At 44.7% G+C, this 20902-nt stretch overlaps 1 protein-coding gene across 1 annotated transcript in view; it reads left to right on the top strand.

The window, feature by feature from the left end:
- The window catches only part of NETO1 (neuropilin and tolloid like 1), a 424908-nt gene that overhangs the window by 67332 nt on the left and 336674 nt on the right, over positions 1-20902 (top strand). Inside the window, exon 4 of the mRNA XM_030212767.1 lies at positions 3673-3921. Coding sequence (XP_030068627.1) covers positions 3673-3921 — 249 coding nt within the window. The remainder of the gene's footprint in view (positions 1-3672; positions 3922-20902) is intronic.

The raw sequence follows: 20902 nt of genomic DNA, 5'->3' as shown, positions 1-20902 counted from the left end.
ATTAAGGTGCACTAATAGATTTAGCGCATGCTAAGTGATAAAACTCCCATAGGAATATGATGGGCGTATTATCATTTAGCACATACTAATCATTAGTGCACACTAAATCCATTAGTGCATTTCAGTAATAGGATCCCTTTATCTTTTAACCAGCTTTGTTAAACCAGCTTTGTTAAAGCTTTCTGAAAATCTAGGTACAATATATCAACTGGCTTACCTTTATCCACATGTTTATGAATGACTTAAAAAATAAGGTAGCAAATTGGATAGAGACCAGGCCACCACCCTGCTTTCAACAGAAGAAATTAAGGAGAGGAGCAGTGGAAATCTATGCAGGAGAAGCATCAGGACAGAGAACCAAAGTTGTGTATCCCCTTGGGGAAGAGACTAGCTATCAAGACTATGTACCTGCAGGCTCAAAGAGTCCAGCTCCTTGTGACACCATCTGTCTCAAATCAATGCTCTCTGCACATAAAACATTTAACCAAGGCAGATGATTTACCAGCACGATTACTACTTTTTCTACTGGAGAGACTCTAAATGTGGAGAATAACTTTATATTATTGGTGACTGTAAACAGTTACATTGAGAACTGTACGTTTAACTTTGTGTCATCCAAATTAACTAAACCCCTTTGGTTGGCACTAGTATCAAGAGACTGCTGCTAAAGTCCATGGCAGCCATTTTGGGGTCAGAGCCATGATGGGAAGGAAAGAGTCGGCATCTCTCCTGACTTGTGGACCATAGACTACCAGGGATTTTAATGATAGACCCACAGGGGCTTACAGGGGGTGGGAAACTTTAGGGTTCTTGGGGGCCCAATGCTTTTTTTGGTGGGGGGGGGGGGGGGGTTGGGAGAGAGGCAGATCAGAGGTTGTGCTGGGGTGGGGGGTTGGGAGAGAAAGGCAATCAGTATTTGGTGTAGGGGGCAGAAGAGAGGGACGATCAGAGACTTGGGGGGGGGGGGGGGGATTGGAAGGGAGAAGGAATCAGTACTTGGTGATGGGATTGAGAGAGACAGAAAGGAGACCTGTACAGACTACCCACATGCCTAACCAAATGAATTTAGGACTGCTAGTTATGTTTCCTACTTGTCCAGTTAGCAATGTGAGCAATGGTATTGAATATTTTAGGCACCTGCATAAGTTATGGATCCTACCCAACTAAGCCCCACAGAATGATTTCTGCAGCCCAGTTCCAAAATAGCCAGTTAGCAACAATATTCAGTGAAACTGCCTGGTTAAGTGCCACTGAATATTGGTGGACAGCCAGCCAAAATGATTTAAGTGAGCAATTTCTCCTGCCCACTCAAATCTGTGATAATTTATTTATATTTTATTTGTGCCAGCACTAAGTTACATGTTATACAGCACATGAACACCCATGATATCTGCCACTGCACGTAACGTGGTGTCCAGGGTTAGCCCAACCATTAGGCTTTAATAGACAGTCACCTAGATTTCGGGGGGGGGGGGGGGGGGGGGGAAGGTGCAGCAAAGAACAGGTGCAGTCAAGACAGAACAATAGATCCTAAGGAACCATCAATGTGTATTTTTACCTGCAGGAAGGGTTAGTAGTTTTCAAGTAGTGCATTTGGCAGCTCTTTTACTATATTGCAGCAAAAAGTGACATCAGTGCGCTTGCATGGCTTTTTTCCACGCAGTAAGGTCACTTTTAACCACAGCTGTAAAATGGCCAATTCTCTATTTTTTGTGTTAATGGCCATGTGTTAATGTTGCCACTAGCACATGGCGTCCAAAACAATATAAAAGTTTTCAGTATATGGATAAACATGTGCTAAAATGGCTCTTACTGTGGGACACCTAAGCGTGTCCTGCACTATGCCATTTTAAACTGTGTCAGGCGCATCTTATGCACCTATTACTCCTTAGTAAAAGGTTCCCTTACCTAGGTATATTTCTTTTGGAAATTGCCCACATTTTTTGTGTATGTGTGATAAATATACTCACAAAACAAAGGTTGATATTTAAAAGCATGATATCTTGGTGGAGGAGGGCAGATTTAAGATCCTGAAAACTAATTCATAGTAACATAGTAGATGACTGCAGAGAAAGACCTGTACGGTCCATCCAGTCTGCCCAACATGATAAACTCATATGTGCTACTTTATATGTATATCTGACCTTGATTTGTCCCTGCCATTTTCAGGGCACAGACCGTAGAAGTCTGCCCAGCACTAGCCCCACCTCCCAACCACTGGTGTTGCCACCCAATCTCTGCTAAGCTTCTGAGGATCCATTCTTTCTGAAGAGGATTCCTTTATGTTTATCCCACGCATTTTTTTATTTTGTTACCGTTTTCATCTCCACCACCTCCCGCGGGAGGGCCTTCCAAGTATCCACCACTCTCTCCGTGAAAAAATACTTCCTGACATTTTTCTTGAGTTTGCCCCCCTTCAGGAGCTGTAAGGCTGTAGGGGGCCTAGAGTGCCTAATACTCTTGCACCAGACCTGGCCGTGTCCATGCAGTGTCTGCCATACAGGGCAGATACAATTGATCACAAAGATTTTGCACTTACCACATTCTAGGTTTTGCATCTAATGCATGGTAGCCCAGATTCTATATATGGCAACTGAAAAATCCATGTGGAAATGAGTTCTGCCTAAGCGTATTTTATAAGCAGTGCTTAGATTTAGGCGCGGTATATAGAATACACTTAGTTGATATCCTAGCACCTAAAACTACACACCTCCATTTACACCAACAAAAATGGGGCATAAATCCTAACACGTAGAACTAGGCGCAGAGTGCCATATTGTATAACAGTGCATGTAAATTTTTGAACGCCAAGAAAACACCCACTTCCCCGCTTATAACTATGCCCCTTTTTGCCTGCGAACGTTAAAATTTAGGTGCATTGCATTACAGAATACACTTAGTGATTTATGCACGTAAATTCTAATTATTGCCAATGAATACTCGTTATTGCTTGTTAGGTGTTGTTAACTATGCTGATTGGCTTGTTAAGTAAGTTATGCATGTTGTTATAGAATACGCCTCAATTTCAGCACGGAACGCTATGCACACTATATAGAGTATGGCGGGGTAAGTGCAAAAAGAACATAAGAATATAAGACTGGCCATACAGGGTCACACCAATGGTCTGTCTATCCCAGTATCCTGCCTCCAGCAGTGGCCAATCTAGGTCACAAGTACCTGGCAGAAACTCAATTAATAGCAATATTCCATGCTTTCAATTCTGGGGCAAGCAGTGGCTTCCCCGTATCTAACTCAATAGCAGACTATGGACTTTTCCTCCAGCAATTTATCCAACCCAGATACACTAGCTGCTGATAAAAACATCTTCTGGTAACGAATTGCAAAGCTTAACATTCATTCAGTGAAAAAATATTTCCTACTGTTCGTTTTAAAAGTAGTACCTTGTAACTTCCTTAAAAGTGTGTTTGTACTTTGTACAAGCTAGAACTTAATGTTTACAAAAACATTGCATTTGATTATTTCATTTCTGAAAGGGTATAATTTTTTTTTACAAGTAAGTCTGTCATGGAAGTGTTAATGATTTACAATGAACTTTTGGGGGACTTGTTTATTATTTCCAAAAATATTGGAAATATATATGTAATTTTCACAGAATATATAAAAGCAAAAAATTAGTGGCCTACTAAATCACTTTTTTTTTTTAATCTCTAGCTGCTCCCAGACAATGCATTGAGCTCCACTTTGATGAAAAATATTCCATAGAGCCTTCCTGGGAGTGTAAATTTGACCACATTGAAGTGCGAGATGGACCTTTCAGCTTTTCTCCAATTATTGGACGCTACTGTGGACAACAAAGCCCACCTTTTATAAAATCTAGCGGCAGATTCTTGTGGATTAAGTTTTTTGCTGATGGGGAACTAGAATCTATGGGGTTTTCTGCACAATACAGCTTTATACCTGGTGAGTATAAATATTTTTGACTTGCTTCTGCGCAGTGTTCTTTTTTACTTTTCCCTTTTTGACAAAGCAAGGAACATAGTTTGGTATATATTCTGGTTTTTATGAAACAACTGTGTATTAATTTTATAATGATGAATGTTATATACAGTGGCGTTCCTAGGGGGGGGGCGGTGGGTGCGGTCCACCCCGGGTGCACGCCGCTGGGGGGTGCAACATGCACCTGTCCTCCGTTGTTCCATGCTTCTTCTCTGCCCCGGGACAGGTGCGCGCGGCACCCCCCCCCCCCCAGCGTTGTGCACCTGGGGGGGTCCTTCGCGGGGGTGTCCTTTCCCTGGGGGGGGGTCCGTGCTGCATCCGGGGGGGGCGCTGCGCATCGGCGATCCGCCTGGGTGTCAGCCCCCCTAGGAACGCCACTGGTTATATACTTAGGGCTCCTTTTCTAAAGCTGCAGGAAGCACTAGTGTATGCTTACTAGAGCTGGAAATGGCTTATTGTGAAACACGCTGAGGTGATCTGTGGTAATTTAACAAATAGAACACTAAAAAATACATTTTATTGTACTGCAGAGGGAGTAGGTCTGGGGGGTGGAAAGTGAGCATTTCTGTGCTAATCATTTAGTGAAGCTACATTGCTGCATGCTAACTGATTAACATAGGATTAGCACATGAGCCCTTCTCACCTACAAAATAGGCGTTGGTAAGGGCTCATGCGCTAATGGTAATATTAGCTCATGGCTATTAATTCAGAAAATAGAAAATTGGCCATTTTCTGGCGGCAGCAGAAATGGCCTTAGCACGTGGGAAGGAACCACGTAAGGGGGAACTAAGGCCTCTTTCTACCACAGCTTTGTAAAAGGAACCCTTAATGTGAATGAAACCATTGACAGGAAAAAAGATGTATTATTCATTAAGCCTTTCTGTCTTATTTCCAGATCAGGAATTAAATTCATGTTTATGTATGATCCAAGTTGACAGATGAGTGATATTTTAATAGATGTTATTTGAATGCAGTTTTATAGTGATGCATATCTGAAACAAAGGCGACACTGAACAGTAGAAAGACCAGTTCTTACTAGCTGGTAACAAACAATGGGGCCCTTTCATAAGCCTTAACGTGTGCTTAGCGCATTAAAAAAAACCAGGCTATATCACAAAATGCATTAAAGCATTCTGAAAAACAAAAGACAGTGGGAAGTTGGAGATGGCTTGAGAAAAAACAGGTATGCAGGATGATCATTAATTGCTAAAATACTTTGGGGTCCTTTTTACTAAGGTGCGCTGAAAAATGGCCTGTGCTAGTGTAGGCGCGTGTTTTGGATATGCGCAGATCCATTTTTCAGCGTGCCTGCAAAAAAGGTCTTCTTTGTTGCTGAAAATGGACATTTGGCAAAATAAAAATTGGTGCGCGTTCATTTTGGGTCTGACCAGGGGCGTAGCCAGACAACAGATTTTGGGTGGGCCTAGGCAAGAAGTGGGTGGGCACCAAGTGTTCTCTCCGCCCCCCCCCCCCCCCCAAACCACCACCAAAAATATATGTCAGCTGGCAGGAAATGCTTCTTTCCACCTTGGCAGTCTGCAGCAGGCATGCGCTGAAAACTGAGCATGCACAGGTGCCGGTATCATGGAGAGTAGCATTTTCGTTACCATCGGGGGGGGGGGGGGGGGGGGGGGAGGAAGTCTTCAGCTGGCGGAGCTTGAGATCTCCACCAGCTACCGCTAAACGTGTGCTACTGTTGGGTGGGCCTGAGCTCTAAGTGGGTGGGCCCCGGCCCACCCAGGCCCACCTGTGGCTACACCACTGGGTCTGACACCTTACCACCACACATTCACTTAGCGGCAAGGTCTCAGGTGTTAACTGGGCGGTAATGGTCAGCGCGCATACAATGCTGATTACCGCCCGGTTAGCGCCATGTGTCGGAAAATAACAATTATTTTCCGGCACATGTATTGGACGCACGTAAAAAATGAAATTACTGTCCGAGCCACGTGGTAGCCGGGCGGAACTTCCAAATTGCCGCCCGTTGTACGCAAGTAGGTGCATACGTGGCTTAGTAAAAGGACCCCTTTATTTCTTGCAATAACATGCAATACCTGACAAGGCACCATGTTTCGGCACAAAGTGCCTGTCTCAGGGGTCATAAAGGAAATGTGTCCAGAACAATGTTTGAGTATAACAATAAAGTATGTTTCTATATTCATGTAGTCTGTCTTTTTACACTGCAATTGGCGCTTCGCTACCAGAAAGGTCTTTTTAAAAACCAACTACATGAATATTGGAGCAAAGTGGTAACAGGGTGGTGAGTTTTGGAGTTTTTCTGAGAAGTGCACACTGTGGGCCTACAGGAGCAGGCCACTGGAGAGAACTTATGATTGCAAGCAGTGACTTTACATGTCTATTTTCTCCTATTAAGTCAGAAGATTCCATCTGTTCTTCTATAACTTGATGTGTCTGGAGCATTTAACACAATTGATCCTGCTTTGAGTTAAACAGGTTGAGTGAACTTTGATTTTCAGGAGAAGTTTTGGAATGGTTCAAGGGATTTCTTACGAATAGAATGTATTGTGTTAAGAAGAATGTTGTTCCCCAAGGATCTCCATTGTCACCAATTTTATTCAATGTTTTATGAGTTCCTGAGGGTCTTTTTTAGAGTCATCTCTGTATTATGTATCTTCTTCTGCAGATGGTATTTTAATTTTAGTTCCATTAGTTTCAGATTGTCTTGCTGCTAATAATAATTAATTATGGATTGTATTGAAAAAAACACATCACTGAGCACCTCAGAATTTGTTGAAGCTTAATACTGCTAAAACTAAGCTGCTATATTTTAGTAATACCTTAATAGAAATTCCTTAATAGACATTAAGGACTGGAGAACAATTAAGTTATGAGATTTCCTCAAGAGTCTTAGAATTTATATTACATTCTCAATTGACAAAGGAGTGCCAGATAAATAATCTGAGTAAAAACTTTTTTTTTTCAAACTGCGTCAATTAAGGGCAGTTAGATCCCTTTCCTTTCTAGAACACTTTTGCTCGGTAATTCAAGCCGTAATTGTATCTCAAACAGACTATCGTAGCACTTTGTATGTAAAAATGCACCCAAAACCTTTTAATAGGCTACAACCTTTGCAGAACATTGCAGCAAAAATGATATATGAATGTAAGAAATTTGATCACGCTTCCCCATTACTTAGAGATTTGCACTGGTTGCCCATTTGTACATCTATAGAGTTTAAGGCAGCATGCCTTGTGTTTAAAATCAGTAGTGCCTTTGTGCCCATGTTCAGTTATTGACTATCCTTCCTGTTTGGTCCATTTTCATGATAGTTCATTTAATTATCAATCTAATAAAATATGGAACTCAGTTCCAGTTCAGATTCAGAGACTAACTACTTGCAAGTTCAAAAAGCTTTGAAGATCTATTTTCTTTTTTTTTGTACATATTTTGATTCAGATCAATACGTGTTTATAGTAATTCATTTATTTGCAACCCACTTTGATTCCATGTTGACACAAGTGGGATATAAATGCTGGGGACAGAGTAGAACACATTAGAATCTGTGAAGGGAACAGGTCAAGATTTTCTTTCAGACTTAAACCTCTGTGAGGCAATATAGATTAATGGCCTAGGCCCACCCTTACTCTTGTTACCACAGGCCCAAAATGTCCCCTCAAATTTAGTGCTGCCAAGCTCCCTCATTCCTTCCTCTGATGCAAGTATCATGATGGGTAAAGTAGGAAATAGGTAAAGCGGCCAGCAGTAAGATATTCATCTTTAGACTTGTTATTCTACCTAACCATGTGAAATTATAATGCTCCAATTCTTTCTCTCTAGTATATATCAACATCCCATAATTTAGCCCATACATATATGAATGCTCAGTAGTAATGTGAACCTGCAGGTGTTTCTCTAGTGCCCATCCATCCAACCTGTTGGCCCACCCAAATATTTGTCAGCCTCAAGCCCATGTCAAGACTTTTCCCTCTGAATTAAAGAAACTTCATATTTTTGTTCCTTACCCTGTGAAGTAGCAAGCTTCAAGTTTAGTGAATAAAATATTTACCTTATTTCCACAATGTTGGCCGGCTGTGCTAATGACTCAAGGAAGTGGCCTGGACATTGCTGCAACCAAACAGCAAGACAGGCCTAGAGATTGCAAGAGTTATCTTCCTGTGGGCAACCAGGACTCCTCTAAGCTAGCACTCCCTTATTTCACTATAAAAAGTGACTTGTTGTACAGGGTGGCCAGAGGAACCCTGGAGGGGGAAGAGGTAAGGCAACTGTTAGTCCTTCAACCCTATCATAGACAGGTCATGCAATTAGCTCACAGGAGGTCATTTGAGGGAGGAGAAGACCTGGGAACTGATTTTGGCTCAGTTTTTCTGGCTAGGGGTATTCAAGCAAGTTGAGCTCCTTTGTGAATCCTTCCCAACCTGACAGCTGAGTAGTCCTGTGAGGGTTCTACCTGCCCCTTTCATGACCATGCCCATTGTCAATACCCCATTCGAAAGGGTGGTGATGGACTTTGTGGAACCCCCTAGAACATACCACCCATAGCAACAAGTATATTCTGGTTATTTTGGACTATGCTACTTGCTACTCAGAGACCATTACCCTGTGTAATATAAAAACTATCATGGTTGCTAATGCTGTGTGGGAAGTCTTTTCCTGGATGGGGAATCCTACCAAAATACTGACTGACCAAGGCACCACCTTTATGTTCAGGGTCATGAAGCAAGTGTGTACCCTGCTTAAAGTAAATAAATTGCAGACGTCTGTTTATCAACCACAGACAGATGGCATGGTGGAACGCTTCAGTAAGATTCTCAAGCAAATAAATGCTGGAGAGGTTTGTGGCTGAAGACTGGGGAAACTGGGATTCTCTACTTCCCATATGTATTATTTGCTATCTGGGAGGTGCTCCAGAGTTCAAAAGAGTTCCATGTCAACTGTTGTATGGACAAAGACCTAGATGAATCCTGGATATAGCTCAGGAAACTTGGGAAGGGGAACCCAGTCTGGGAGGGAACTTGGCTGAATATGTGCTCACCATGCAGGAGAGGTTGAAGAAAGCCAGTGAGGCAGTCAAGCTCTGCTTGAAAAAGGTTCAAGTGGGTCAAACCCAAGCCCACAATCAGAAAACAGAGAATCTTCCAGTCATTGGACAGTCCTCTTATCCTCCTCAGATTGTAAATTATTATGCATGCAGCAAGATTCTTATGAAGTTGTGGAGAAGACAGGACCTGTCAATTATGAGGTGACCCAACTGGACAAAAGGGACAAGATGAAGATCAATTTGTTCGAGAAGTGGGTCCCCATGACTACAGCGATGGTCCAAAGAGACAAATTTGGAACAGAGGTTCCAACAGAGTCCAGGCCCCTGCAAGTTCCATTTGGCAACCAGCTTTCAGTCTCAGAGAAGTCCACAGTTGGAATGCCAGAATCAAGATGTGTTTTCCAATATGCTGAGCCAAACTTAGCTTACAACTCGTAATATCATCACCGAGCCTGGAGTGGTAGTCAGGCAACACCCCTATCAGATCCCAGAGGTCCAGAAACAAACTGCTGCAAAAGAGGTTGCTGAGATACTGGAACTGGGTGTCACTGAGGAGTCGAACAGTAATTTGTCATCTTTCATTGTGCTGGTACCAAACCCGGATGGGAGCATCCAGTTTTGTATTGATTTTTGGAAGGTGAATGCTGTTTGCAAACTAGAAGCCTATCCAATGCCAAGAGTATATGAACTCACTGAGAGACTATGAGGAGCCCAATTCATCTGCAATCCTGGACCTGACCAAGGGATAGCGGCAGGTACCCCTCACTCCGGCTGCTAAGGAAAATACAGCCCTTTCAGTGCCTCGGGGGTTGTTCCAGTATACAGTGTTGCCATTTGACTTTCATGGTGCTCCAGCTACCTTCTAGCACCTTATAGAGCACCTACTTAAACCTCATGGTCACTATGTGGCTGCCTACTTAGATGACATTGAGGGGCATAATCGAACGTCGCCGGCGAAATAGATCGCCGGTGATGTATTTTGGCGGCGGCGTAACAGCTGGCCGGAACCGTATTATCGAAAAAGATGGCCGGCCATCTTTTTTTTTCGATAATACGGTTTAGCCCGGCCAAATGCCAAAGTTCACCGGGTTTCAGATCGCCGGTTTTATTTTTCAGCAATAATGGAAAAAAAATGCCGACCATCTCAAACCCAGTGAAATCTAAGGCATTTGGTCATGGGAGGAGCCAGCATTTGTAGTGCACTGGTCCCCCTCACATGCCAGGACACCAACCGGGCACCCTAGGGGGCATTTCTAAAAATATTTTTAAAATACCAAAAAAGCTCCCAGGTGCATAGCTCCCTTACCTTGGGTACTGAGCCCCCCCAAATCCCCCCAAACCAACTCCCCACAACTCTACACCATTACCATAGCCCTTATGGGTGAAGGGGGGCACCTACATGTGGGTACAGTGGGTTTTTTTTTTTGGGGGGGGGGGGTTTGGAGGGTTTAACATTTACCATCACAAGTGTAACAGGTGGGGGGGGGGGGGGGATGGACCTTGGTCTGCCTGCCTGAAGTGCACTGCACCCATTAAAAACTGTTCCAGGGACCTGCATACTGCTGTCAGGGAGCTGGGTATGACATTTGAGGCTGGCATACAGGCTGGTAAAAAAAGATTTTGATTTGTATTTTTTTAGTGTGGGAGGGGGTTGGTGACCACTGGGGGAGTACGGGGAGGTCATCCCCCATTCCCTCCAGTGGTTATCTGGTCAGTTGGGGCACCTTTTTGAGGTTTGGTCGTGAAAATAAAAGGACCAAGTAAACCTGGCGAAAAACTGCTTAACGCTGCTTTTTTTTCCATTATCCCTGAAAGCCAGCCATCTGGTAGCCACACCCATGCCCGCCCATGTCCCGCCTTCGCTACGCCGCCGACACGCCCCCTTGAACTTTCGCCGGCGAGGCGACAGGAAAGCGGCGATGGTGTCAAAAAAGCCGCTTTTGATTATACCGATTTCGCCGCTTTTGAGAGATCGCCGGACATCTCCCGATTTATGTTGGGAAATGGCCGGCGATCACTTTTGAAAATAAGACTGATTGTCATCTACAGCAAAGATTGGAGGATACGTCTCATCCAGGTAGACGGTACTGGATAGTATATGGACCACTGGACTAACAGTGAATCCTAAAAAATGCTTCTTGGGAAGACAAGAAGTCCAGTACCTAGGGTACTCAATTGGGAAAGGACAAGTGAGATCCCAGATCCGAAAGATAGAGGCAATCACCCAGATTCCAGTATCCCAGACAAAGGTATGAGCCTTCCTCAGGCTCATTGGTTATTATTGCTGGCTTATTTCAGGGTTTGCTAACAAAGTAGAACAGCTAACCCGCCTCCTGCAGAAGAAGGCTCCAGTAAAGATATACAGGACTGAAGAGCTGGATGCTGCCTTCCAGACCCTGAAGAGGGACATTTGCTCACAGCTGGTGCTAGTCAACCTGCCCTTCACTGTGCAGATTGATGCATCAGAATTTGGACTTGGAAGTGGATGGGGAAGACTACTTGGTGGCCTATATTAGCTGGAAGCTGTTCCCAAGAGAAAAAAAAATTATGCAGTCATTGAAAAAGAAGCTTTCTTTAGCTGTTAAATGGGCCCTGGAGATGTTCCAATATTATTTATTGGGACAACAGTTCCTGTTGGTTACTGATCATGAACCCCATCAGAATAAAGTCCCAACCCAAGTTTCCAAGTTTATTAGAGATTTGATATACTGCCTATGGGAGAACCATTGAAGCGGTTTACACAATATAAAAATTATAAGTAGTTAATAGAATTATTTTCTTTATTTATTAAGACAGGACAGCAAGAAAAATAGATAAAAGGGGAACTGTCTTAGGAACAGAGTGGAGGAGTGGCCTAGTGGTTAGGGTGGTGGACTTTGGTCCTGGGGAACTGAGTTTGATTCCTACTTCAGGCACAGGCAGCTCCTTGTGACTCTGGGCAAGTCACTTCACCCTCCATTGCCCCAGGTACAAATAAGTACCTGTATATAATATGTAAGCCGCATTGAGCCTGCCATGAGTGAGAAAGCACACAGGGTACAAATGTAATAAAAAAAAAAGGAGAGAGGGGAATGAAAGTATGGATCCAGGAAGGGATGGACTAGACAAGCCTGCAGCTGCTTGGAAGTGAGACTCAAAAGCCTGATTGAAGAAGGGGCATTAAGGTGAGCCTTAAAAAGTGTCAAGGAGAGTTGTAGTCGGAGGGCTAGGAAAAGGGCATTCAAGAGTTACGGACCTGAGATGCCCTTTTAGCTTTCATGTGAGACATCGGGTGTGCTGAGAACATTAATGCTGACTTTTTGTATTTGAAGGTGGACCAAAAAGTCTCCCTCCTGGAGCTGGGTAATCAGGGCCGGTCTTAGCAAGTGCGGGGCCCTATGCAGACCAATTTGATGGGGCCCCACCCTAGCCCCGCCTCCACCCTAACTCCACCCCCACCCTAGCTCCACCCCCACCCTAGCTCCAGGGCCGGCCACCGCTCCCTCCAAGCTCCAAGGTCCCCAGCTCCAGGGCTTGTCAATCCTGCACAGTCAATGCCAACTGAAAACTATGTCTTTTTCACAAACACAGATAACACCCTAATCCACTATAGAATAAGTAGTAATATTTAAACTTTCTATTTAGACAAAAATTAAACTGAACCCCCAAGATGCCAGACTCTGCATACAATGCAACACCACAGAAACAGAAAATGTCCCCTAGTACTGTGCAAAATATAAAGACAGCAGATGTAAATTTGAAAAACAAACCTAACAAATACCAATCACCACTTTACAAATTAGCAAATAAAAATAAAATAAATATAGAAAATAAAATAATACCATTTTATTGGACTAATACATTTAGCTTTCAGAGGCCAAAACATCCTTACTCAGGTCAATACAGTATAGTACTGTTACAGTATCCTATCTTGACCTGAGGAAGGGGGTTTTGTTCTCCAAAAGTTAGCCAAAATGTATTAAAATTAGTCCAATAAAAGATTACCTTGTTTACATGTTCTATTATAAACATTTATTAACACAGCTACAATACTACTTTATCCTAAAGCAAAAAAAATAAATATATATATTTTATTTATAGTTTGTTGTCTCTGGTTTCTGCTTTCCTCATCTTCTTTTCACTGTCTTCCTTCCATCCAGCATCTGTCTTTGTTCTCTCTCTGCCATCCAGTGTCTGCCCTCTCTGCTGTTCCCTCCATCCAATGTCTGCCCTCTCTCCCTGCTCCCTCCATCCACATCCGCCCTCTATCTCTGCCCCTTCCATCCACCATCTGCCCCTGTCTGCCCTCTCCCCCTTCCATTCACTGTCTGCCCTTTCTATCCCTTCCATCCACTGTCTGCCCTTTCTCTCTGCCGCTTCAATCCACCATTTGCCCTCCCTCTCCCATCCATCCGGGTCTGCCCTCCCTCTCGCTCCCCCTTCCATCCAGAATCTGCCCCTCTCTCTGCCCCTTTTTCTCAGCCCCCAGTTCTAGCCCCACTATCCCACCAGTCCCCTGTTTCAGCCCCAGCCCTTTTCTCCCACCAGTCCCGAGCTGCAGCCCCCAGCCACTTCTCCCTGTCCCCTTTTCAGCCCCCCGTTTCAGCCCCAGCCCTTTTCTCCCACCAGTCCCGAGCTTCAGCCCCCAGCCACTTCTCCCTGTCCCCTTTTTAGCCCCCAGTTTCAACCCCAATCCCCAGCCCTTTTCTCTCACCAGTCCCAAGCTTCAGCCCCAGCCACTTCTCCCTATCTCCTTTTCAGCCCCCAGTACCCAGTTTTAGCCCCTGCCCCTTTTCAGCCTCCAGTCCCAGTACTAGCCCCCTTATCCCACCTACCCTCCTTTTCAGTCCCCAGTTCCAGCCCCCTTCATCCACATGCCTTGTATTAGGGCCCCCCTTTTCAGCCCCAGAACCATTCTCCCACCTGACCCACGCATGCCCCATTTTCCCACCAGCCCCATGCATGGCCCCCATTTTCCCATATGGCCCCTTCTCAAACCCCAGTTCCAGCCCCTTCTACCATCTGAGAGCCCCCTCCCCTCCTCCCATTCGAGAACCCCCTCGCCTCCCCACCCCAGTCCCTGGCTTCTGCCCTCCGAAAACCCCCTCCCCCATCTGAGAACCCCCACCCCACACCCTTCTCCCATCTGAGTCCCCCTTACCCTCTCCCCCCATCTGAGAACCCCCACCCCAGCCGCACCCTTCTCCCATCTGAGTCCCCCTTACCCCCCCATCTGAGAACCCCCATCCCACACCTTTCTCCCATCTGAGTCCCCCTTACCCCCTCGCCCCATCTGAGAACCGCCATCCCACACCCTTCTCCCATCTGAGTCCCCCTTACCCCCCCCATCTGAGAACCCCCATCCCACACCCTTCTCCCATCTGAGTCCCCTTACCCCCTCACCCCATCTGAGAACCCCCATCCCACACCCTTCTCCCATCTGAGTCCCCCCGACCCGACCCACCTACCAACTCTGTTCCCCTGCTGCCACCCACTAACTTTAAAAAACATTTGAGAAGCGCCGGAGTAGCAGGCAGCGCCTCGCGTCTGCCCTGCTAGTAAAAATCTCCTGGACGTCGTCGGGCCTTCCTGCATTGAGTCCCGCCCTCCTCTGAGGTAATAGGAAGTTACCTCAGAGGAGGGCGGGACTCAATGCGGGAAGGCCCGACGATGTCCAGGAGATTTTTACTAGCAGGGCAGACTTGAGGCGCTGCCTGCTACTCCGGCGCTTCTCAAATTTTTTTTTAAAGGTAGGACAGAGTGGTAGGAGCAGCGATCGACCGTCGGGGGGTGGGGGCGGTGGGTGGGGCGACCTCAGGCGCGTTGCGCGGGGCCCCCTTGAGCGTGGGGCCCTATGCGGTCGCCTCGCCCTAAGACCAGCCCTGTGGGTAGCTTGGGAGCTCTGCAGCAGTGAGTCAAGAACCAAAGAAGGTGTGCAGGTCATTTTCACCCTCCATTGCCTCTAGTACAAACCAGAGGTGCCAAGGGAGTATGTGTTCAAGGTATATATTTACAAATGTTTACATGTGAGAAGTTTCACAACTGGAAGCAGCAAAATTAAAAAAAAAAAAAACCACTTTCTTTGGTGTTTATAAAAGAATATAGAGAGGAAAAAGGCAGTATTATAATAGTGTTCAAAGGAATTTGCCCAGGACACTTAATAGGTAGCTGGGTAAATTCCCTAGGCTGAAAACTTCTTTCATTTAGTATATGTACAGGTTCATTTGTAGCAATAGAATTTCAAACAAACCAGTACACTGGGCTAAATCCTATATTGCAATAACTGCACCCTATATATGATTAATAATATGTAACACACAATCAGCATAAGTAATAGAATTTCAAAGGGAAGCTCAGCCCACATTTTCAAAGGGAGACTCTTGTTTATATGGCACAGAAACATGCACAAGTGCATGCACTCTCTCAGGCACCACAAGAAAAACCTTACTCATTGCTCTTCAATGAGCAGAATAGCAGTGCTAAATCTCCAGCATTGAGATGGGCCACCTTTGCTGGCAAGGATATCAAGTTCCACCAGCCAAATTAAATGGAGTGCCCCTGCTCCCGCTGCTTGTTTCTGGCTCTGAGCAGCATGTCAGGACTTCTCCCACAAGTCTGCATGAGAATTCCTGGCCTGCTGCTCAGAGCCATAAATAAGCAGCAGGGAGTGGTGGTGGTCCATTTATTTGGCTGGCGGGGCTCTGCCTCCCTGCCAGCAAAGGTATGTCTAGCATGCCCGCATGGGGAGGGAGGGGAAGAGAGAGAAATGCATTGCCCCCCTAGTCCACCCAGGGCCCCCTCCCCAAATTGCAGGGCTGGCTATGCCCAGAGAGAGAGCCTGTTGTTAAAATTTTCCAGCACACCACTGCTCTTCTGCATCCCCCACCCTTCCCTGACAGTGCTAAAAGGATAAGCAACTTTGACCTTTGGGCCATCCCCTGCTGTTAGCACAGGGAAATCACTCTCTCTATTTCATCCCCATGTCACTAGGTGCTGGCTAGTTTGAGATCACTGAATGTCCCAACAAGCCTGCAGATTCCTTCTCAGGCAGTTGCTTCTTCAAAACAGCCTACTCTGAGGTCAAAAACAAAAGGGAGCAAGGAGAAAAATAGCTGAGCAGGTCTCAGAACAGCTACAATGAACAATTAGCCTCTCACAGTGGGCCAGGGATTAGTGCTGCTGGGTGCTCTGTCATAAGGCTAACCCGATAAGCGAAAAAATAAACACTGCTTTCTGTCTTTATCATTGCTCCTGCACTTATAGACTCATTATCTTGAAATTTGCTCCGACGGGAAGCCATGAAAAATTGCCAGGATGTGGAACTCTGAAATTAAGCAGTCTAGGGCCCCCAGACAAATGTCTCTGGTTCTCATATGTATTACTTGGATTATTGTTATGTCCTTTAAAATAAAAACAAGTACAGTTTTAATCACCCAATCTACTGGAACAGCAGTCCCTTATCATTAAGGGAGCTATTCTTTAGTTTAGAAATCACATTGCCAGAAAATATATCATTTGATACACTTTATTAACGGCATCTTTCTTTCATTATTATATCCTTTTTTAACTTCTTTATACTTACATAACCAAACACACAACTATGGTGCCAGCAGTTTCACCTCAGAGTCCACGCTTCCTGTTTGCAACAGCTGTTCTTCTAGAAGACAATGGATCTGCTACAGGGTCTTTGTGAAGCATCAAACAAAATAAATCACAGTGCTCTGCTCAGGCATATTCTTAATTACTCCTACATTGATATGCTTGACTTATCACGCTCATACAATTATGCAATTATGCATCAAGTATCCCTTCATTTGTTCAGGATAACATCATTCATCCATCAGCTGTCAACTTAGAACCAATGTCCTAAACCTTTGGATTTACCAGTTCAGTTATCCACAGTCTCCATATATTGTAATGAACATAGGAGGGGCCTTTTTAGAAAGATGCAGTAAAAACAGGCCTATCCTTCACGTTAAATCCATTTTTACCACAGCTCTGAAATGGTCAATTTTCTTTTTCTTTTTTTTTTTTGTATTAATGGCCATACTCTAACGCTGCCATCAGCATGCGGCCATCTTTAAAAATTACCACATGAGCACTTACTACCACCACCAATTTTATATGTGGTAAGGACTGATGCAGCATCCTTGTGCTAACCAGATAGCACGCAGTAATGTAGCTGCACTAACTGGTTAGCACAGGAATGTCCACTCTCTGCCCCCGACACACACCCTATAAACATTTTAAATAATTTTTGGCTTGTGGTTAGTGTGCGCACATTTTGGAGTTACTGCAGGATGCCTGAGCACGTCCTCCGGTGCTCCATGTTAAGCTGCGTTAGGCAAACATTAGTGCCAATGCAGCTCAGTAAAAGGGGCCCATTGACACCTACTTTCACCAGTATACTTCTCTCAGCCAAACTTCAGCCCATTCAGCATTTAAGGATTCTAATTCCCTCTCCTCCCCCTATTTCATTTTAAAGAAATGTATATACCGCAAGCCTGGTAAACAATTTTATACAGTTCACAAAATACCACACGTAATAATAATAATAGCAAACATTACTGGCACAATTAAAATAAAGAACACTAAAAATCCTATCAGGCTTATTTTCGAAAGAGAAGGGCACCCATCTTCCGACACAAATCGGGAGATGTCCTTATCTCAGGCTCGCCCAAATCGGCATAATCAAAAGCCGATTTTGGGCGCCCTCAACTGCTTTCCTTCACGGGAACGACTAAAGTTCATGGGGCCGTGTCAGCAGCGTAGTGAAGGCGAGACTGGGCCTGCTTAGGAGATGGGCATCCTCGGCCGATAATGGAAAAAAGAAGGGCGTCCCTGACGAGCACTTGGGCGGCATTACTTGGTCCATTTTTTTCTTGCGACCAAGCCTCAAAAAGGTGCCCGAACTGACCAGATGACCAAAGGAGGGAATTGGGGATGACATCCCCTTACTCCCCCAGTGGTCACCAACACCCTCCCACCCTAAAAATTAAACTTAATTTTTTTTTTTTTGCCAGCCTCTATGCCAGCCTCAAATGTCATACCCAGCTCCATGACAGCAGTATGCAGGTCCAAGGAGCAGTTTTATGGGGTACTGCAGTGTACTTCAGGCTGGTGGACCCAGGCCAATCCCCCCCTACCTGTTACACTTGTGGTGGTAAATGTGAGCCCTTCAAAACCCACCAGAAACCCACTGTACCCACATATAGGTGCCCCCCTTCACCCCTTAGGGATATGGTAGTGGTGTACAGTTGTGGGGAGTGTTTTTTTTTTTGGGGGGGGGGGTTGTGGGGCTCTGCACACAAGGTAAGAGAGCTATGCACCTGGGAACAATTTGTGAAGTCCACTGTAGTGCCTCCTAGGGTGCCCGGTTGGGGTCCTGGCATGTGAGGAGGACCAGTGCACTACGAATGCTGGCTCCTCCCATGACGAAATGGCTTGGATTTGGTCGTTTCTGAGATGGGCGTCCTCGGTTTCCATTATCGCCGATAACCGGGAACGACCATCTCTAAGGACGACTTTATGAAGAAGAACTAGCAATACAAATATTGCCATCACAGATAGTGAGTACTCTGAAACAGTCTATTGATGCTCCCCTTCCTGTTTTTTCTTCGGGGACTATAGTAAAACCAGCCCTAGTGACAATGGAGTCACTCTGGGATCTGACATTTAACATTCAATCTTCTTTACAAGTATTGATAACTAAAAACACTAGTAAAATTAAGGTATTGTCTGAAGCAGCCATTATCCAGGCACAGGCAACTGCTCAACAATTCTCTGAATTGAAACTTTTAGATGAGAAAATTCAAAAACTAGAATCTGTGGGACAAGTCTCAATTAAAGAAAGAAACTTTACCTTTCGCCGTTTAGAATACTTAGAAAATCAATCTAGGAGGCTTAATTTGAGGCTGACAAATTTTCCTAGATCACCTTTAATTACACCTATAGAGATGGTTAAAAAATACTTGGTGGAAATACTAGGTATGGCTGGGGATTCTCTGCCTCCTATAACTCGGACGCAATATTTACAAACTAACGTAAAATCTTTGCCTGGAACTTCTCAAATCCAAGGAGATGCTATGAACCTCACATCTTTCTTAGAATCCTCATTAGAGGTAATTACTCATAGAACTACTGTGGTGGTTTCCTTTGCTCTGGAGACTTTCCTTTCGTCATTTGGATTCTCTATTCTTGGGGTCTAAAATAAGAATTTATCCAGATTTGTCTAGAGAAACACAGAAAAGGCATAAAGCCTTTTTGGTTTTGCGCCCAAGGACTTTGGCATTAGGTGCAAATTTTGTACTTAAATTTCCTTGTATATGCCGTATATTATTTCAGTCTAAGCAATTTCAACTCTTTGACCCCAAGCAGTTAGATGTTATGGAATAAGCTTAGATTGAGGATCAGAATGCTAGATGCGATATTTAGAATCTGGCAGAATATGTCTAAGTAATTAGAGTTTAAATAAAAATTGAAAAGGGTGTCAGTTACCCCATTGTTGAAAAGTAATAAATTGGATGTGCAGAAGCCAATCAATTACCGTCCAGTGTCTTTGATTCCATTTTTGGCCAAGGTGTTAAAGGTGGTGTTACACCAGTTGCAGGATTATATTGAGTCGCATAATCTTTTGGATGCTTATCAATTTGGATTCAGGCCAAAGTGTAGTACAGAAACTTTGCTAGAATCGACTCTTGATGTGATTATGATGGGTTTTGATGATGGAAAGCAATACTTTATGGTCATATTAGATGTCTCGGCAGCATTTCATACTATTGACCATCAAGCGCTGCTTAAGAGGTTGGGAAATTTTGGGCTGAGCAAAGTGGTATTAAGCTGGAGAACAGAGTGTTTCAGGTTAAGAAAGAATTTGATACTTCAGCTTGGAAAGCGGTTTTGTCAGGTGTACTGCAAGGTTCAGCTTTATCTTCAGTGTTGTTTAATTTATATATGACACGTATTTGAAAGTATGGCTAGTCTTGGATTGCATTGTAGACTTTATGCAGATGACTTTCAATTTTTCTTCCAGGTTGAAAGCACTATTGAATCCTCTCTGGTCTATCTATCGGATGTAATTAAATTGTTTCAGAAATGGATGACAGCAAATAGATTGCAATTAAATGTGGGTAAAACACAAGTTTTGTTGCTGTCAAGGCTGGGTGTGACAAAATGTTGTCCTTTGAATTTTCAGATTGAAAGCTGTATGATTTCTATTTTGAAAGAAATTAAGAGCTCTGTTTACTAAGACACACTATCGTTTTTACTGCACACCTAAAATTAGCACATGCTAAATGCTAGAGACACCCATATATTTCTATGGGTGTCTTTAGCTTTTAGCACACAGTAATGTGTAGTGCATGCTAAAACCACTAGCGCATCCTTAGCACTGCTTAGTAAACAGGGCCCTATGTATCTAGGGGTTTGGTTGGACACTAAATTAGCTTAGCTCAGGGCTGCCGAGAGACTGGGCCAGGCCTGGGGCAAGGCCACCCCAGTGGCCCCGCCCCCACCGCCCCCTCCATCCGCCACCGGGCTGGGCCTCCTGCATTGAAATCACAGCACCTTTCACCTTTGTGTGAAAGCGCTGCAGGCAGTAGCAGATCACATTCCTTCGGGCCTCCTTCCCTCCCTGTGTCCTGCCCTCGCGGAAGTTACGTCAGACGAGGGCGGGTCACAGGGAGGGAAGGAGGCCCAAAGGGAGGCGATCTGCTGCTGCCTGCAAAGCTTTCACACGGAGGTGAGAGGCGCTGTGATTTCAACACAGGGGGCCTGGCCCGGTGGCAGACGGTCGACGACGGAGGGCGGGTGGGACTGCGGTGACAGGTCCCCTTGGAGGACCGGGCCCAGGGAATTTTGTCCCCCCTGCCCCCCTCTCTGCGGCCCTGGCTTAGCTTTAGAAAGCTGTTAAAAACATTTTTACTTTCAAAAGTGTCTGAGGAGATG

Source organism: Microcaecilia unicolor, chromosome 1 (genome assembly GCF_901765095.1).
Source record: "Microcaecilia unicolor chromosome 1, aMicUni1.1, whole genome shotgun sequence".
Taxonomy (NCBI): Eukaryota; Metazoa; Chordata; class Amphibia; order Gymnophiona; family Siphonopidae; genus Microcaecilia; species Microcaecilia unicolor.
The sequence above is the reverse complement of the archived record's forward strand: the minus strand, read 5'-3'. Positions and strand labels throughout refer to the sequence as shown.